This window comes from Camellia sinensis, chromosome 6 (assembly GCF_055761805.1).
Source record: "Camellia sinensis isolate YWXY chromosome 6, ASM5576180v1, whole genome shotgun sequence".
NCBI lineage: Eukaryota > Viridiplantae > Streptophyta > Magnoliopsida > Ericales > Theaceae > Camellia > Camellia sinensis.
The window spans coordinates 68,583,873-68,599,130 of record NC_138966.1 but is presented as its reverse complement, the minus strand read 5'-3'; the positions used below and the strand labels follow the sequence as shown (position 1 = coordinate 68,599,130).

At 36.6% G+C, this 15,258-nt stretch overlaps 1 protein-coding gene across 1 annotated transcript; it reads left to right on the top strand.

Moving 5' to 3' along the window:
- The first annotated feature begins 1,467 nt into the window (after positions 1–1,467).
- Positions 1,468–2,343, top strand: LOC145793348 (uncharacterized). Its single transcript, XM_082876157.1, has one exon. The coding sequence runs from the start codon at positions 1,468–1,470 to the stop codon at positions 2,341–2,343; it is 876 nt and encodes a 291-aa protein (XP_082732283.1).
- The last annotated feature ends 12,915 nt before the right edge of the window (positions 2,344–15,258 follow it).

The window sequence follows — 15,258 nt, the reverse complement described above, 5'->3', positions numbered from 1 at the left end:
TTGGATTGTAAATTGGTATATTGGATACTGGTACGTTTGATGTGGCATCTATGATTTGGGTTTCCAAATCGCCCTCTTCATTTTCTTGGAGATTATCTGTAAGATCGGCTTGTTGGATTTCTTCAGACATTATGATAGCGCAGCGATCTGTTAGAATTGTCAGGCACACAATTCTCGTATGGGGCATCAATGGCTAATGTATGTTCTTATATATCCTATTTCATGGAGTTGGGAGAATAATTAATTTAAAACGCGTTCTCTAAAACGACGTCGCATTGATGCCATAACTCACTCTCGATGACGTCACTTACTCTCTCGGATGACGCAAGTCACTCTCTGAAAACTTTACTGGTGGAAGAGAGTTAGGGAGTGAGTTATATAGGTGCCCAGGAGCGTCCCACTAATATTACCTGGGACGCTCCCCCCGCGCCACGTGTCGTCCCCCGATTGGTGCTCCCTTCCGCATTTTGAGGCGTGTTGTCGGCTAGTGTCTCCGCTCCGCGCCCAGATCTGCGGCCAGGATTAAAAATCGAAAAAGGCAAGCGCAAGCGGGAAATTTGAATTTAAAGGCAAGCGCTAGCTGATTGTGAAAACAGTTAACCGCCGTATGGCCCACGCGTTGATTTTTCTGCATCATGGGTGATCTGTTATTATTCTGTGCCATACGTTATACAGGAACCTAATTTAAACATGGTTAACTGTTCATGTTGACCCATGTCACGGTCAACATATTACGCCTATAAAATATAATCGATGTGATGCATTTAATGGTGGGTTCCTGATCATCGATTATGGCGACTACTTTCCGATTTTCGCAACGGCGTCCATATACAGCTAGAACTAAATTAAATTTTAGTCGCCGTTGGACAACCTCCAGCAGATCTGGTGTTTCCGGTCGAAGTTATTTTAAACTACGGAAACAAAGTTATTACAAAAAAAAATGATTCACGTCTAAATCGTTGTGTGATTCCATCTGGAGGATTGACGATTTTCTCCCGTATGATGAGCCTCATTTTTTCCATTTTGATTTGCCGGAGGTTGGTACTGAAAGGGATGAATGGCTATCCCGAAAATTGAAGTTGTTAGGACTCTACATCCAGGGTGTAGTTTTACGTCAAACTGGTGGTCTTTCCCAAGTTGCTGCTGATACGCCTGGCCTCGAAAGCGATATGCGTGACGCCCCTACTCAGGCTGCGGAACAAACTGCGCTTGCCTTTTTAGATTTTTAATCCTGGCCGCAGATCTGGGCGCGGAGCGGAGACACTAGCCGACAACACGCCTCAAAATGCGGAAGGGAGCACCAATCGGGGGACGACACGTGGCGCGGGGGGAGCGTCCCAGGTAATATTAGTGGGACGCTCCTGGGCACCTATATAACTCACTCCCTAACTCTCTTCCACCAGTAAAGTTTTTGGGAGAGTGACTTGCGTCATCCGAGAGAGTAAGTGACGTCATCGAGAGTGAGTTATGGCATCAATGCGACGTCGTTTTAGAATTCAAAACAAGAACATTTTTCTCACATATGCCCAATGTTCTATTCCTAAAGAGAGATTATTAGAGAAAATTAGAGCGCTGTTCACCACCAGGGGTCCAAATTATGTGAGGGTTGCACATGAATTACATGAGGATGGGCAACCACATCTCCATGCTCTTGTCCAGTTCCCATACCGTTTTCAGACGCAGGATCAACGGTTCTTCGACGTCACACATGATCGAAATAGTCGCCATTTCCATCCGAATGTACAGGGGGCATACAACCATCAGAATGTGCTAGAGTACATCTCCAAACACGGGGATTACACGGAATGGGGTGAATTCCGTGAGAGGAGCCGCTGCGCTAACCAGAATAACAAAGACAATATATACCGGGATGCACTCGCAGCCGGCACCAAGGACGAAGCACTAGCAGTGGTACGAAATGGCGACCCAAAATGTTTCTGGTTAAATTATGACAAATTGTCATCAAATTATGACCGGATTTCATTTAATCCCCCATTGCCGTATGTTCATCCATTTACAGACACAGTATGGGTCGTTCCAGCAGCAATACAGCAATGGGCTGCAGACAATATAACAGACGAAGCCCAAAGACCGCATAGGCCCAAGAGCATTATAATTGAAGGCCCATCTAGAATTGGAAAAACATGTTGGGCCCGGTCTTTGGGACCACATAATTATTATTCAGGCCACATCGACCTGAGGGACCACAATAACGACGCTTTCTACAACATAATTGATGATGTGGCCCCACAATACTTAAAACATTGGCGCGAGTTTATTGGAGCGCAACGGGACTTTTTTTCAAATTGTAAATATGCCCGCCCAAAGAAAATAACGGGGTAGGTATTAAGTTAAAACACATTGAAGTATTATACCCGAAAGTTTAATCCCACTTCTGGGATAGATTCCAACACAGGATCACCCACCTTCCTGTTGTTGTCTTTTTCTAGTTTCCATCCTTTACTCTTTGTATATGAGTCTTGGGTCATGTTGGGTAGGTTTAAAACACGTTGGTTGTGTTTGGAAACCAAGGGTTAGTGTCCATTAAATTTTCATAATGGTTCATTTAATATCCTTATTAGTGGTTACAAACTTGTTCATTTAATATCCTTATTAGTGGTTCATTTAATATCCTTATTAGTGGTTAAAACTTGTTCATTTAATATCCTTATTAGTAGTTCAGTTACTACCCTTATTTGTGATCCATTCATATTCCATTAGTGGGATTTTATGACAAATTTGTCCATTCATATTTCTAACTAGTGTTCATTTAATTCTAGTTAGTGTTCATTTAATGCTAGTTAGTGTTCATTTAATTTCAATTAGTGTTCATTTAATTTTAACTTGTCTTTTCATTTTCCAATTAATGGGCTTTAATAACAACCTTTCAATATCACTTGTTCATCTCCCTTTTGATTTCAAAACCCTAGAACCATCTTCTCTCTCTCTCTACACACCTTCTCTCTAGGTTTTCATCTCCCTCTAGTGTAAATCTATACTAAGTCCTTTGTAAGAAAGGTAGAGTGGGTTGAGGGCTTCATTTTTAATCTGAAAGTTTGGTGATTTGGAGCACTTTGGTTTTTGGCCTTCATCTTCTCCATTTGGTCTCTCCATTTGAGGTAGGGATTTCTTTGTTCTTTTTCAATACTCCATCTATAGATAGACATGTGGTAATTTTGTATTGCATGAAAATCATATCCGTGTTGGATTTGTTTGAAAATCATGAGGGGAACCTAGGGTTGGTTGTTTGAGAATGGTTTTGTTATCACTGACCGTGGTTTGGACTAATCAGAGAGTAAAATTAGCATGTTATTGTTGAAAGAAGAGAAAGCACTAAATTATATTTTGATTTGGTAAAATAAAAAGGATTTACGGTTGAACAATGTTGGTAAATTTCTATTGTTAATATGAGTTGTGTAGAAGGTGTTAACAGTTAAGGGATTAATTATGGTATTGGGGTTATTTTGAAATGAACGTATTGAATCAAGTTGGGTTATGGCTTATTATCCATGGAATTGATTTTGTAAAATGAAGAAAATGTAATTGGTTTTGTGAAAAGGGAAAAGTGTTTTTGGAATAAGTGATGGAACATGTTGACTTAAGAAAATTATGTAGTTGATCTTGAAATGGTAAATGAAATGTTAACTCTATGTGAGTCTCGGAGAATAAATTTGAGAATTAAACTATTGTATCATGAGTGTCGAATACACATATTTGGGGGTTTTATCCTTACCTATCGTACTAGTGTCGTTGTTGGGTTTAAGGTTTGCTTGAGAGTTGAGTCTCTTTTATTAGGTGTACTGAATACATGCATCTAGAGGTTTTGTCCTTGGTCATCGGTGGAGGATGACATTGGTGTGTTGAATTGTGATGTATGCGTTACACTTGTGTTGGTTAAACATTATTGAATAGTTTATGTGTATGTATTACACTTGTTATTGATGCTTTGTTGTATTGAGGAATTTGTATATGATAATTGTTTATATACATTGTTTTGTGTGGGAGGAGATAGGGGATGTACTCCACGGTTTAGGGGAAGATAGGGGATGGACCTCTAAACCGAAAACTGTTTGACATTGATACAGCACTACAATGTGTATCATTTGTGAAGTATAGAAGTGTTTTTGTTTGATATTGATACAACACCAAAATGTGTATTATTTGTGAAGTATGGAAGTGTTTTTGTCTGAGATTGATACAGGACTAAAATGTGTATCTATTATGAGGTATGAAATGTTTAAAATGAGTTATTATCTCGCTTATCGCTTTGGCATATCCTTAGCTTACTGTGCATATAGCCGGTAAAGCAGAGTTTTAATTGTTATCGTCAGTGTATCTAAGTATGTTATGGGTTGCGGTGGTTACAGTTTTGAAAGGCTGAGCTGCCTCATTTGTGGATTATATACATGTTGATGATTTGTTATTTCCCTTTTATTTAAGGCATGCATGTATTGATATGAATGTATTGGGAACAAACCAAAATGCCATTTTGAGATTTTGGAAAGTGTGAAGGAAAATGGGGTATTTGTGAACATGTTTTCAAAAAAGGTCATTTTGTTGTAAGTACGGAAAATGGGGGAAGAGTAATGGGCTTGGTGAAATTGTTTTTCTAAAATTGTTATAGTCATGAAAGTTTGGAAAAATGGGTAATAAAAAGGAAAGGAAAAAAGGTGTACCGCTTATAGCGTTGAATGAAATGGCTGTTTTCGAGAAAAGTTCATACTTATGTATATTTTGTATAAACTGCCACATTACTATTCTAGTATGAGATTGAGCATTCATGATCATAGCTATCTGTAAGTTGTTATTGTTGAGGATCATGTTGAGATCTCTACTGGACTATATGTTCATCCCACGTTGTTGAATCTTTTTCAGGTGATAGCCAGGATGTGCTACAAGGTTTTGGATCTTCTTATTTATTGGCCACGGGGCCTCTTTTGTGTTGGCGGAATGCCATTTATGTAAAAGGGTTATACCCTTCTTCTTGACTTTTAATGATGTAAGCCCAAGGGCAATTTATTTAGTGTTCTCATGTTGTATTTACTTGCATACGAATGAGAGCAATGTTATTCACTTCTACAAGTTGAATATACGAGTTTATTTCCTCATGTTATCTCTGAAATGGAATTAAGTAAATGAAATTGGTAATACTTCGAGTAATAAAAAGTGGGGCGTGACAACTTGGTATCAGAGCGAGCCGGGTTTGAATACTTTGGGCTCGTGGAAAGTAGTTTTTACTATAGTGGGTTTGCTTCAGGTTGTGAGGACGTTGCATATAGTTAACATGAATGTTAGGACTTGTATGTTGCATTTATGTGGGCATGGGATTAAGTTTTCTAGATAGTACTCGTAGCCGGTGAACTTGCTTTGAGGTCCTCTTGGAAACACGCCTGATCAACGTGGTTTCTGATAGGAATTCCTTGAGAGTTCCGGGATGAGTGACTATCTTTATAGACTTGATTCGATTATGTGTTTAAATGTTTAAATGTTTATATGCAATAGAAATGTATGTTTAGGGTGGTAAGTGTATGCCTCAGGGAAGGCTGTTGTGTTGTGCAGTAAGTGTGGTTTTGTTTTTGGACTTTATAGGATGTCTACACGAGGGAGCATGAGATTTGTATCTCGGGTTAGAGGAAATGGTACCGGTGTGTTGATTAGTGTTTTAGGCTTTGCTAGTTAATGAGTTTGTTGTGATCCCATCAGTTATGTATTTGGGTGGTGTTCGTATTATGACTTGTTATCGGTTGGTGACTATGTGTGGGTGAAATGAGTTAGTGGTGTTATTGGTTATTGGGTATGGTTTGTGAGTGGGAAGAGAATTTCTTGAGTGGATGCTGACGGCAATCTTTGAAAGGAAAATCAGTTTGTGTCCTCGGATAACGAGGGTAGCATTGGTTAAAATTGTCATTTGTATTAGGGATTGGGTGATTGAGGTTAACCATGTCAGTCTTGAGTTTGAGGAGAAGGGCAGGCTTGCTATGTAGGCTTGGGGGTGAAGACTCCCTTAAAAGCAATGTTGGTGTGGTTCGATTTTAGGAAATCCGGTGAGATTCCAAAATTTGGGGGTTTGTGTAGGGAACTCTGTGTTTGGGGTAAATGGTTTTGAGTGGCACATCAATGTGTCGTTTACTAAGTGTGGCGGTTTATTGAGTTGATTAGTCAACTTGTTGGCATCGGGTTTATGTTGGCATTGGTCACCTTGAGGATAGTCGTGATTGTTGTAGACATTGCATGTTGATTAGGGAAAACTGAAACTAACCATATTGGTTAAGTCATTGATTTTGACTATTGAATTAATACAGAAAATACGTGTATTGATTGTGTGTTGTATATGACAAATGTTTGATTCATTGCATATGCATTTTGTTTGGGAGGAGATAGGGGATGGACTCCATTAGCACCACTATATGTGTGCTTATTGATTTTTGGAAGTGTTTTTTTTACATGTTGTTGATACAGAAAATTTGTGTATCAATTGAAGTATGGAAATGTTTATATATGAGTTGTAGTCTCATTTAATAGCTCGGCTAGGCAATGGGCCATGTTTATGATTTTAAATTGATTAAGTAAAGGAAGGTAGGATGAAATTCCAAAATCATGAATTTCTTATGCCTTATGTGTTGATAGCAAGGTTGTTATTTCTATTAACTATTATTATAGAAATGTTATGTTTTATATTGGTTGTGGCATCACCGTGTGAGTGGTGGGTGTTATGTTGGAAATAGATTGGAACATAAATTCTTCCTAGTGTTTTGGCCTTCTAAGGGCGCTGTTAAAAAGGAAAATGTTGAGGATTTGATTTAATTTGAATGTTATGAGAATTTCCAAACGAGTAGTTTTTGGCAAATAAACTGGAGATGTTTATGTATTATGGGTTTATGAAAAATGTTTACAAAACTTTTGAGTTTCGCATGGAAAATGCAAAATTTATTTTTGAATGTCAACGTTGAAAATTTGATTATCTTTGAGAAATGTCTCATGAACAAAAGAATGATTTTTCTTATATTTATACAAAAGATTTGCTTTGATTGTCTTATGTGAAGTTATGAATGTTGAGTAGTGACATAGCTTGGAGCGCTAGTCGGGTGTTTTGGTGATTTGTTTCGGGAAGGGTTTGGTTTTGTTGAGGCTTTTGTGCCTAAGTGTTGCCTTTTGAAACGTGTTTCCTTGGTAAGCCCTTTCTTTTGTGAGAGTTAACCAGAGGTTTGTGGTGAGAATAGTTTCTTTTCTAAGTGCTCGGGTGTTGAGTGCTATGTGATTAGTTGGCCTTGTGTTTCCGGTGTATTCTTAATTTCGGGGACGAAATTCTTTAAGGGGGGGAGGTTATAGCGATCCCAGTTTTCCCTTCATTGTTTAATGGTATTTCAGACTCGGTTCCGTGGATGTGTTGTTGTCTTTTTCTAGTTTCCATCCTTTACTCTTTGTATATGAGTCTTGGGTCATGTTGGGTAGGTTTAAAACACGTTGGTTGTGTTTGGAAACCAAGGGTTAGTGTCCATTAAATTTTCATAATGGTTCATTTAATATCCTTATTAGTGGTTACAAACTTGTTCATTTAATATCCTTATTAGTGGTTCATTTAATATCCTTATTAGTGGTTAAAACTTGTTCATTTAATATCCTTATTAGTAGTTCAGTTACTACCCTTATTTGTGATCCATTCATATTCCATTAGTGGGATTTTATGACAAATTTGTCCATTCATATTTCTAACTAGTGTTCATTTAATTCTAGTTAGTGTTCATTTAATGCTAGTTAGTGTTCATTTAATTTCAATTAGTGTTCATTTAATTTTAACTTGTCTTTTCATTTTCCAATTAATGGGCTTTAATAACAACCTTTCAATATCACTTGTTCATCTCCCTTTTGATTTCAAAACCCTAGAACCATCTTCTCTCTCTCTCTACACACCTTCTCTCTAGGTTTTCATCTCCCTCTAGTGTAAATCTATACTAAGTCCTTTGTAAGAAAGGTAGAGTGGGTTGAGGGCTTCATTTTTAATCTGAAAGTTTGGTGATTTGGAGCACTTTGGTTTTTGGCCTTCATCTTCTCCATTTGGTCTCTCCATTTGAGGTAGGGATTTCTTTGTTCTTTTTCAATACTCCATCTATAGATAGACATGTGGTAATTTTGTATTGCATGAAAATCATATCCGTGTTGGATTTGTTTGAAAATCATGAGGGGAACCTAGGGTTGGTTGTTTGAGAATGGTTTTGTTATCACTGACCGTGGTTTGGACTAATCAGAGAGTAAAATTAGCATGTTATTGTTGAAAGAAGAGAAAGCACTAAATTATATTTTGATTTGGTAAAATAAAAAGGATTTACGGTTGAACAATGTTGGTAAATTTCTATTGTTAATATGAGTTGTGTAGAAGGTGTTAACAGTTAAGGGATTAATTATGGTATTGGGGTTATTTTGAAATGAACGTATTGAATCAAGTTGGGTTATGGCTTATTATCCATGGAATTGATTTTGTAAAATGAAGAAAATGTAATTGGTTTTGTGAAAAGGGAAAAGTGTTTTTGGAATAAGTGATGGAACATGTTGACTTAAGAAAATTATGTAGTTGATCTTGAAATGGTAAATGAAATGTTAACTCTATGTGAGTCTCGGAGAATAAATTTGAGAATTAAACTATTGTATCATGAGTGTCGAATACACATATTTGGGGGTTTTATCCTTACCTATCGTACTAGTGTCGTTGTTGGGTTTAAGGTTTGCTTGAGAGTTGAGTCTCTTTTATTAGGTGTACTGAATACATGCATCTAGAGGTTTTGTCCTTGGTCATCGGTGGAGGATGACATTGGTGTGTTGAATTGTGATGTATGCGTTACACTTGTGTTGGTTAAACATTATTGAATAGTTTATGTGTATGTATTACACTTGTTATTGATGCTTTGTTGTATTGAGGAATTTGTATATGATAATTGTTTATATACATTGTTTTGTGTGGGAGGAGATAGGGGATGTACTCCACGGTTTAGGGGAAGATAGGGGATGGACCTCTAAACCGAAAACTGTTTGACATTGATACAGCACTACAATGTGTATCATTTGTGAAGTATAGAAGTGTTTTTGTTTGATATTGATACAACACCAAAATGTGTATTATTTGTGAAGTATGGAAGTGTTTTTGTCTGAGATTGATACAGGACTAAAATGTGTATCTATTATGAGGTATGAAATGTTTAAAATGAGTTATTATCTCGCTTATCGCTTTGGCATATCCTTAGCTTACTGTGCATATAGCCGGTAAAGCAGAGTTTTAATTGTTATCGTCAGTGTATCTAAGTATGTTATGGGTTGCGGTGGTTACAGTTTTGAAAGGCTGAGCTGCCTCATTTGTGGATTATATACATGTTGATGATTTGTTATTTCCCTTTTATTTAAGGCATGCATGTATTGATATGAATGTATTGGGAACAAACCAAAATGCCATTTTGAGATTTTGGAAAGTGTGAAGGAAAATGGGGTATTTGTGAACATGTTTTCAAAAAAGGTCATTTTGTTGTAAGTACGGAAAATGGGGGAAGAGTAATGGGCTTGGTGAAATTGTTTTTCTAAAATTGTTATAGTCATGAAAGTTTGGAAAAATGGGTAATAAAAAGGAAAGGAAAAAAGGTGTACCGCTTATAGCGTTGAATGAAATGGCTGTTTTCGAGAAAAGTTCATACTTATGTATATTTTGTATAAACTGCCACATTACTATTCTAGTATGAGATTGAGCATTCATGATCATAGCTATCTGTAAGTTGTTATTGTTGAGGATCATGTTGAGATCTCTACTGGACTATATGTTCATCCCACGTTGTTGAATCTTTTTCAGGTGATAGCCAGGATGTGCTACAAGGTTTTGGATCTTCTTATTTATTGGCCACGGGGCCTCTTTTGTGTTGGCGGAATGCCATTTATGTAAAAGGGTTATACCCTTCTTCTTGACTTTTAATGATGTAAGCCCAAGGGCAATTTATTTAGTGTTCTCATGTTGTATTTACTTGCATACGAATGAGAGCAATGTTATTCACTTCTACAAGTTGAATATACGAGTTTATTTCCTCATGTTATCTCTGAAATGGAATTAAGTAAATGAAATTGGTAATACTTCGAGTAATAAAAAGTGGGGCGTGACAACTTGGTATCAGAGCGAGCCGGGTTTGAATACTTTGGGCTCGTGGAAAGTAGTTTTTACTATAGTGGGTTTGCTTCAGGTTGTGAGGACGTTGCATATAGTTAACATGAATGTTAGGACTTGTATGTTGCATTTATGTGGGCATGGGATTAAGTTTTCTAGATAGTACTCGTAGCCGGTGAACTTGCTTTGAGGTCCTCTTGGAAACACGCCTGATCAACGTGGTTTCTGATAGGAATTCCTTGAGAGTTCCGGGATGAGTGACTATCTTTATAGACTTGATTCGATTATGTGTTTAAATGTTTAAATGTTTATATGCAATAGAAATGTATGTTTAGGGTGGTAAGTGTATGCCTCAGGGAAGGCTGTTGTGTTGTGCAGTAAGTGTGGTTTTGTTTTTGGACTTTATAGGATGTCTACACGAGGGAGCATGAGATTTGTATCTCGGGTTAGAGGAAATGGTACCGGTGTGTTGATTAGTGTTTTAGGCTTTGCTAGTTAATGAGTTTGTTGTGATCCCATCAGTTATGTATTTGGGTGGTGTTCGTATTATGACTTGTTATCGGTTGGTGACTATGTGTGGGTGAAATGAGTTAGTGGTGTTATTGGTTATTGGGTATGGTTTGTGAGTGGGAAGAGAATTTCTTGAGTGGATGCTGACGGCAATCTTTGAAAGGAAAATCAGTTTGTGTCCTCGGATAACGAGGGTAGCATTGGTTAAAATTGTCATTTGTATTAGGGATTGGGTGATTGAGGTTAACCATGTCAGTCTTGAGTTTGAGGAGAAGGGCAGGCTTGCTATGTAGGCTTGGGGGTGAAGACTCCCTTAAAAGCAATGTTGGTGTGGTTCGATTTTAGGAAATCCGGTGAGATTCCAAAATTTGGGGGTTTGTGTAGGGAACTCTGTGTTTGGGGTAAATGGTTTTGAGTGGCACATCAATGTGTCGTTTACTAAGTGTGGCGGTTTATTGAGTTGATTAGTCAACTTGTTGGCATCGGGTTTATGTTGGCATTGGTCACCTTGAGGATAGTCGTGATTGTTGTAGACATTGCATGTTGATTAGGGAAAACTGAAACTAACCATATTGGTTAAGTCATTGATTTTGACTATTGAATTAATACAGAAAATACGTGTATTGATTGTGTGTTGTATATGACAAATGTTTGATTCATTGCATATGCATTTTGTTTGGGAGGAGATAGGGGATGGACTCCATTAGCACCACTATATGTGTGCTTATTGATTTTTGGAAGTGTTTTTTTTACATGTTGTTGATACAGAAAATTTGTGTATCAATTGAAGTATGGAAATGTTTATATATGAGTTGTAGTCTCATTTAATAGCTCGGCTAGGCAATGGGCCATGTTTATGATTTTAAATTGATTAAGTAAAGGAAGGTAGGATGAAATTCCAAAATCATGAATTTCTTATGCCTTATGTGTTGATAGCAAGGTTGTTATTTCTATTAACTATTATTATAGAAATGTTATGTTTTATATTGGTTGTGGCATCACCGTGTGAGTGGTGGGTGTTATGTTGGAAATAGATTGGAACATAAATTCTTCCTAGTGTTTTGGCCTTCTAAGGGCGCTGTTAAAAAGGAAAATGTTGAGGATTTGATTTAATTTGAATGTTATGAGAATTTCCAAACGAGTAGTTTTTGGCAAATAAACTGGAGATGTTTATGTATTATGGGTTTATGAAAAATGTTTACAAAACTTTTGAGTTTCGCATGGAAAATGCAAAATTTATTTTTGAATGTCAACGTTGAAAATTTGATTATCTTTGAGAAATGTCTCATGAACAAAAGAATGATTTTTCTTATATTTATACAAAAGATTTGCTTTGATTGTCTTATGTGAAGTTATGAATGTTGAGTAGTGACATAGCTTGGAGCGCTAGTCGGGTGTTTTGGTGATTTGTTTCGGGAAGGGTTTGGTTTTGTTGAGGCTTTTGTGCCTAAGTGTTGCCTTTTGAAACGTGTTTCCTTGGTAAGCCCTTTCTTTTGTGAGAGTTAACCAGAGGTTTGTGGTGAGAATAGTTTCTTTTCTAAGTGCTCGGGTGTTGAGTGCTATGTGATTAGTTGGCCTTGTGTTTCCGGTGTATTCTTAATTTCGGGGACGAAATTCTTTAAGGGGGGGAGGTTATAGCGATCCCAGTTTTCCCTTCATTGTTTAATGGTATTTCAGACTCGGTTCCGTGGATGTGTTGTTGTCTTTTTCTAGTTTCCATCCTTTACTCTTTGTATATGAGTCTTGGGTCATGTTGGGTAGGTTTAAAACACGTTGGTTGTGTTTGGAAACCAAGGGTTAGTGTCCATTAAATTTTCATAATGGTTCATTTAATATCCTTATTAGTGGTTACAAACTTGTTCATTTAATATCCTTATTAGTGGTTCATTTAATATCCTTATTAGTGGTTAAAACTTGTTCATTTAATATCCTTATTAGTAGTTCAGTTACTACCCTTATTTGTGATCCATTCATATTCCATTAGTGGGATTTTATGACAAATTTGTCCATTCATATTTCTAACTAGTGTTCATTTAATTCTAGTTAGTGTTCATTTAATGCTAGTTAGTGTTCATTTAATTTCAATTAGTGTTCATTTAATTTTAACTTGTCTTTTCATTTTCCAATTAATGGGCTTTAATAACAACCTTTCAATATCACTTGTTCATCTCCCTTTTGATTTCAAAACCCTAGAACCATCTTCTCTCTCTCTCTACACACCTTCTCTCTAGGTTTTCATCTCCCTCTAGTGTAAATCTATACTAAGTCCTTTGTAAGAAAGGTAGAGTGGGTTGAGGGCTTCATTTTTAATCTGAAAGTTTGGTGATTTGGAGCACTTTGGTTTTTGGCCTTCATCTTCTCCATTTGGTCTCTCCATTTGAGGTAGGGATTTCTTTGTTCTTTTTCAATACTCCATCTATAGATAGACATGTGGTAATTTTGTATTGCATGAAAATCATATCCGTGTTGGATTTGTTTGAAAATCATGAGGGGAACCTAGGGTTGGTTGTTTGAGAATGGTTTTGTTATCACTGACCGTGGTTTGGACTAATCAGAGAGTAAAATTAGCATGTTATTGTTGAAAGAAGAGAAAGCACTAAATTATATTTTGATTTGGTAAAATAAAAAGGATTTACGGTTGAACAATGTTGGTAAATTTCTATTGTTAATATGAGTTGTGTAGAAGGTGTTAACAGTTAAGGGATTAATTATGGTATTGGGGTTATTTTGAAATGAACGTATTGAATCAAGTTGGGTTATGGCTTATTATCCATGGAATTGATTTTGTAAAATGAAGAAAATGTAATTGGTTTTGTGAAAAGGGAAAAGTGTTTTTGGAATAAGTGATGGAACATGTTGACTTAAGAAAATTATGTAGTTGATCTTGAAATGGTAAATGAAATGTTAACTCTATGTGAGTCTCGGAGAATAAATTTGAGAATTAAACTATTGTATCATGAGTGTCGAATACACATATTTGGGGGTTTTATCCTTACCTATCGTACTAGTGTCGTTGTTGGGTTTAAGGTTTGCTTGAGAGTTGAGTCTCTTTTATTAGGTGTACTGAATACATGCATCTAGAGGTTTTGTCCTTGGTCATCGGTGGAGGATGACATTGGTGTGTTGAATTGTGATGTATGCGTTACACTTGTGTTGGTTAAACATTATTGAATAGTTTATGTGTATGTATTACACTTGTTATTGATGCTTTGTTGTATTGAGGAATTTGTATATGATAATTGTTTATATACATTGTTTTGTGTGGGAGGAGATAGGGGATGTACTCCACGGTTTAGGGGAAGATAGGGGATGGACCTCTAAACCGAAAACTGTTTGACATTGATACAGCACTACAATGTGTATCATTTGTGAAGTATAGAAGTGTTTTTGTTTGATATTGATACAACACCAAAATGTGTATTATTTGTGAAGTATGGAAGTGTTTTTGTCTGAGATTGATACAGGACTAAAATGTGTATCTATTATGAGGTATGAAATGTTTAAAATGAGTTATTATCTCGCTTATCGCTTTGGCATATCCTTAGCTTACTGTGCATATAGCCGGTAAAGCAGAGTTTTAATTGTTATCGTCAGTGTATCTAAGTATGTTATGGGTTGCGGTGGTTACAGTTTTGAAAGGCTGAGCTGCCTCATTTGTGGATTATATACATGTTGATGATTTGTTATTTCCCTTTTATTTAAGGCATGCATGTATTGATATGAATGTATTGGGAACAAACCAAAATGCCATTTTGAGATTTTGGAAAGTGTGAAGGAAAATGGGGTATTTGTGAACATGTTTTCAAAAAAGGTCATTTTGTTGTAAGTACGGAAAATGGGGGAAGAGTAATGGGCTTGGTGAAATTGTTTTTCTAAAATTGTTATAGTCATGAAAGTTTGGAAAAATGGGTAATAAAAAGGAAAGGAAAAAAGGTGTACCGCTTATAGCGTTGAATGAAATGGCTGTTTTCGAGAAAAGTTCATACTTATGTATATTTTGTATAAACTGCCACATTACTATTCTAGTATGAGATTGAGCATTCATGATCATAGCTATCTGTAAGTTGTTATTGTTGAGGATCATGTTGAGATCTCTACTGGACTATATGTTCATCCCACGTTGTTGAATCTTTTTCAGGTGATAGCCAGGATGTGCTACAAGGTTTTGGATCTTCTTATTTATTGGCCACGGGGCCTCTTTTGTGTTGGCGGAATGCCATTTATGTAAAAGGGTTATACCCTTCTTCTTGACTTTTAATGATGTAAGCCCAAGGGCAATTTATTTAGTGTTCTCATGTTGTATTTACTTGCATACGAATGAGAGCAATGTTATTCACTTCTACAAGTTGAATATACGAGTTTATTTCCTCATGTTATCTCTGAAATGGAATTAAGTAAATGAAATTGGTAATACTTCGAGTAATAAAAAGTGGGGCGTGACAACTTGGTATCAGAGCGAGCCGGGTTTGAATACTTTGGGCTCGTGGAAAGTAGTTTTTACTATAGTGGGTTTGCTTCAGGTTGTGAGGACGTTGCATATAGTTAACATGAATGTTAGGACTTGTATGTTGCATTTATGTGGGCATGGGATTAAGTTTTCTAGATAGTACTCG

Bases quoted from the DNA above. Each gene is read 5' to 3' on its own strand.
- LOC145793348 (XM_082876157.1), top strand. From the start codon at position 1,468: ATGGCATCAATGCGACGTCGTTTTAGAATTCAAAACAAGAACATTTTT.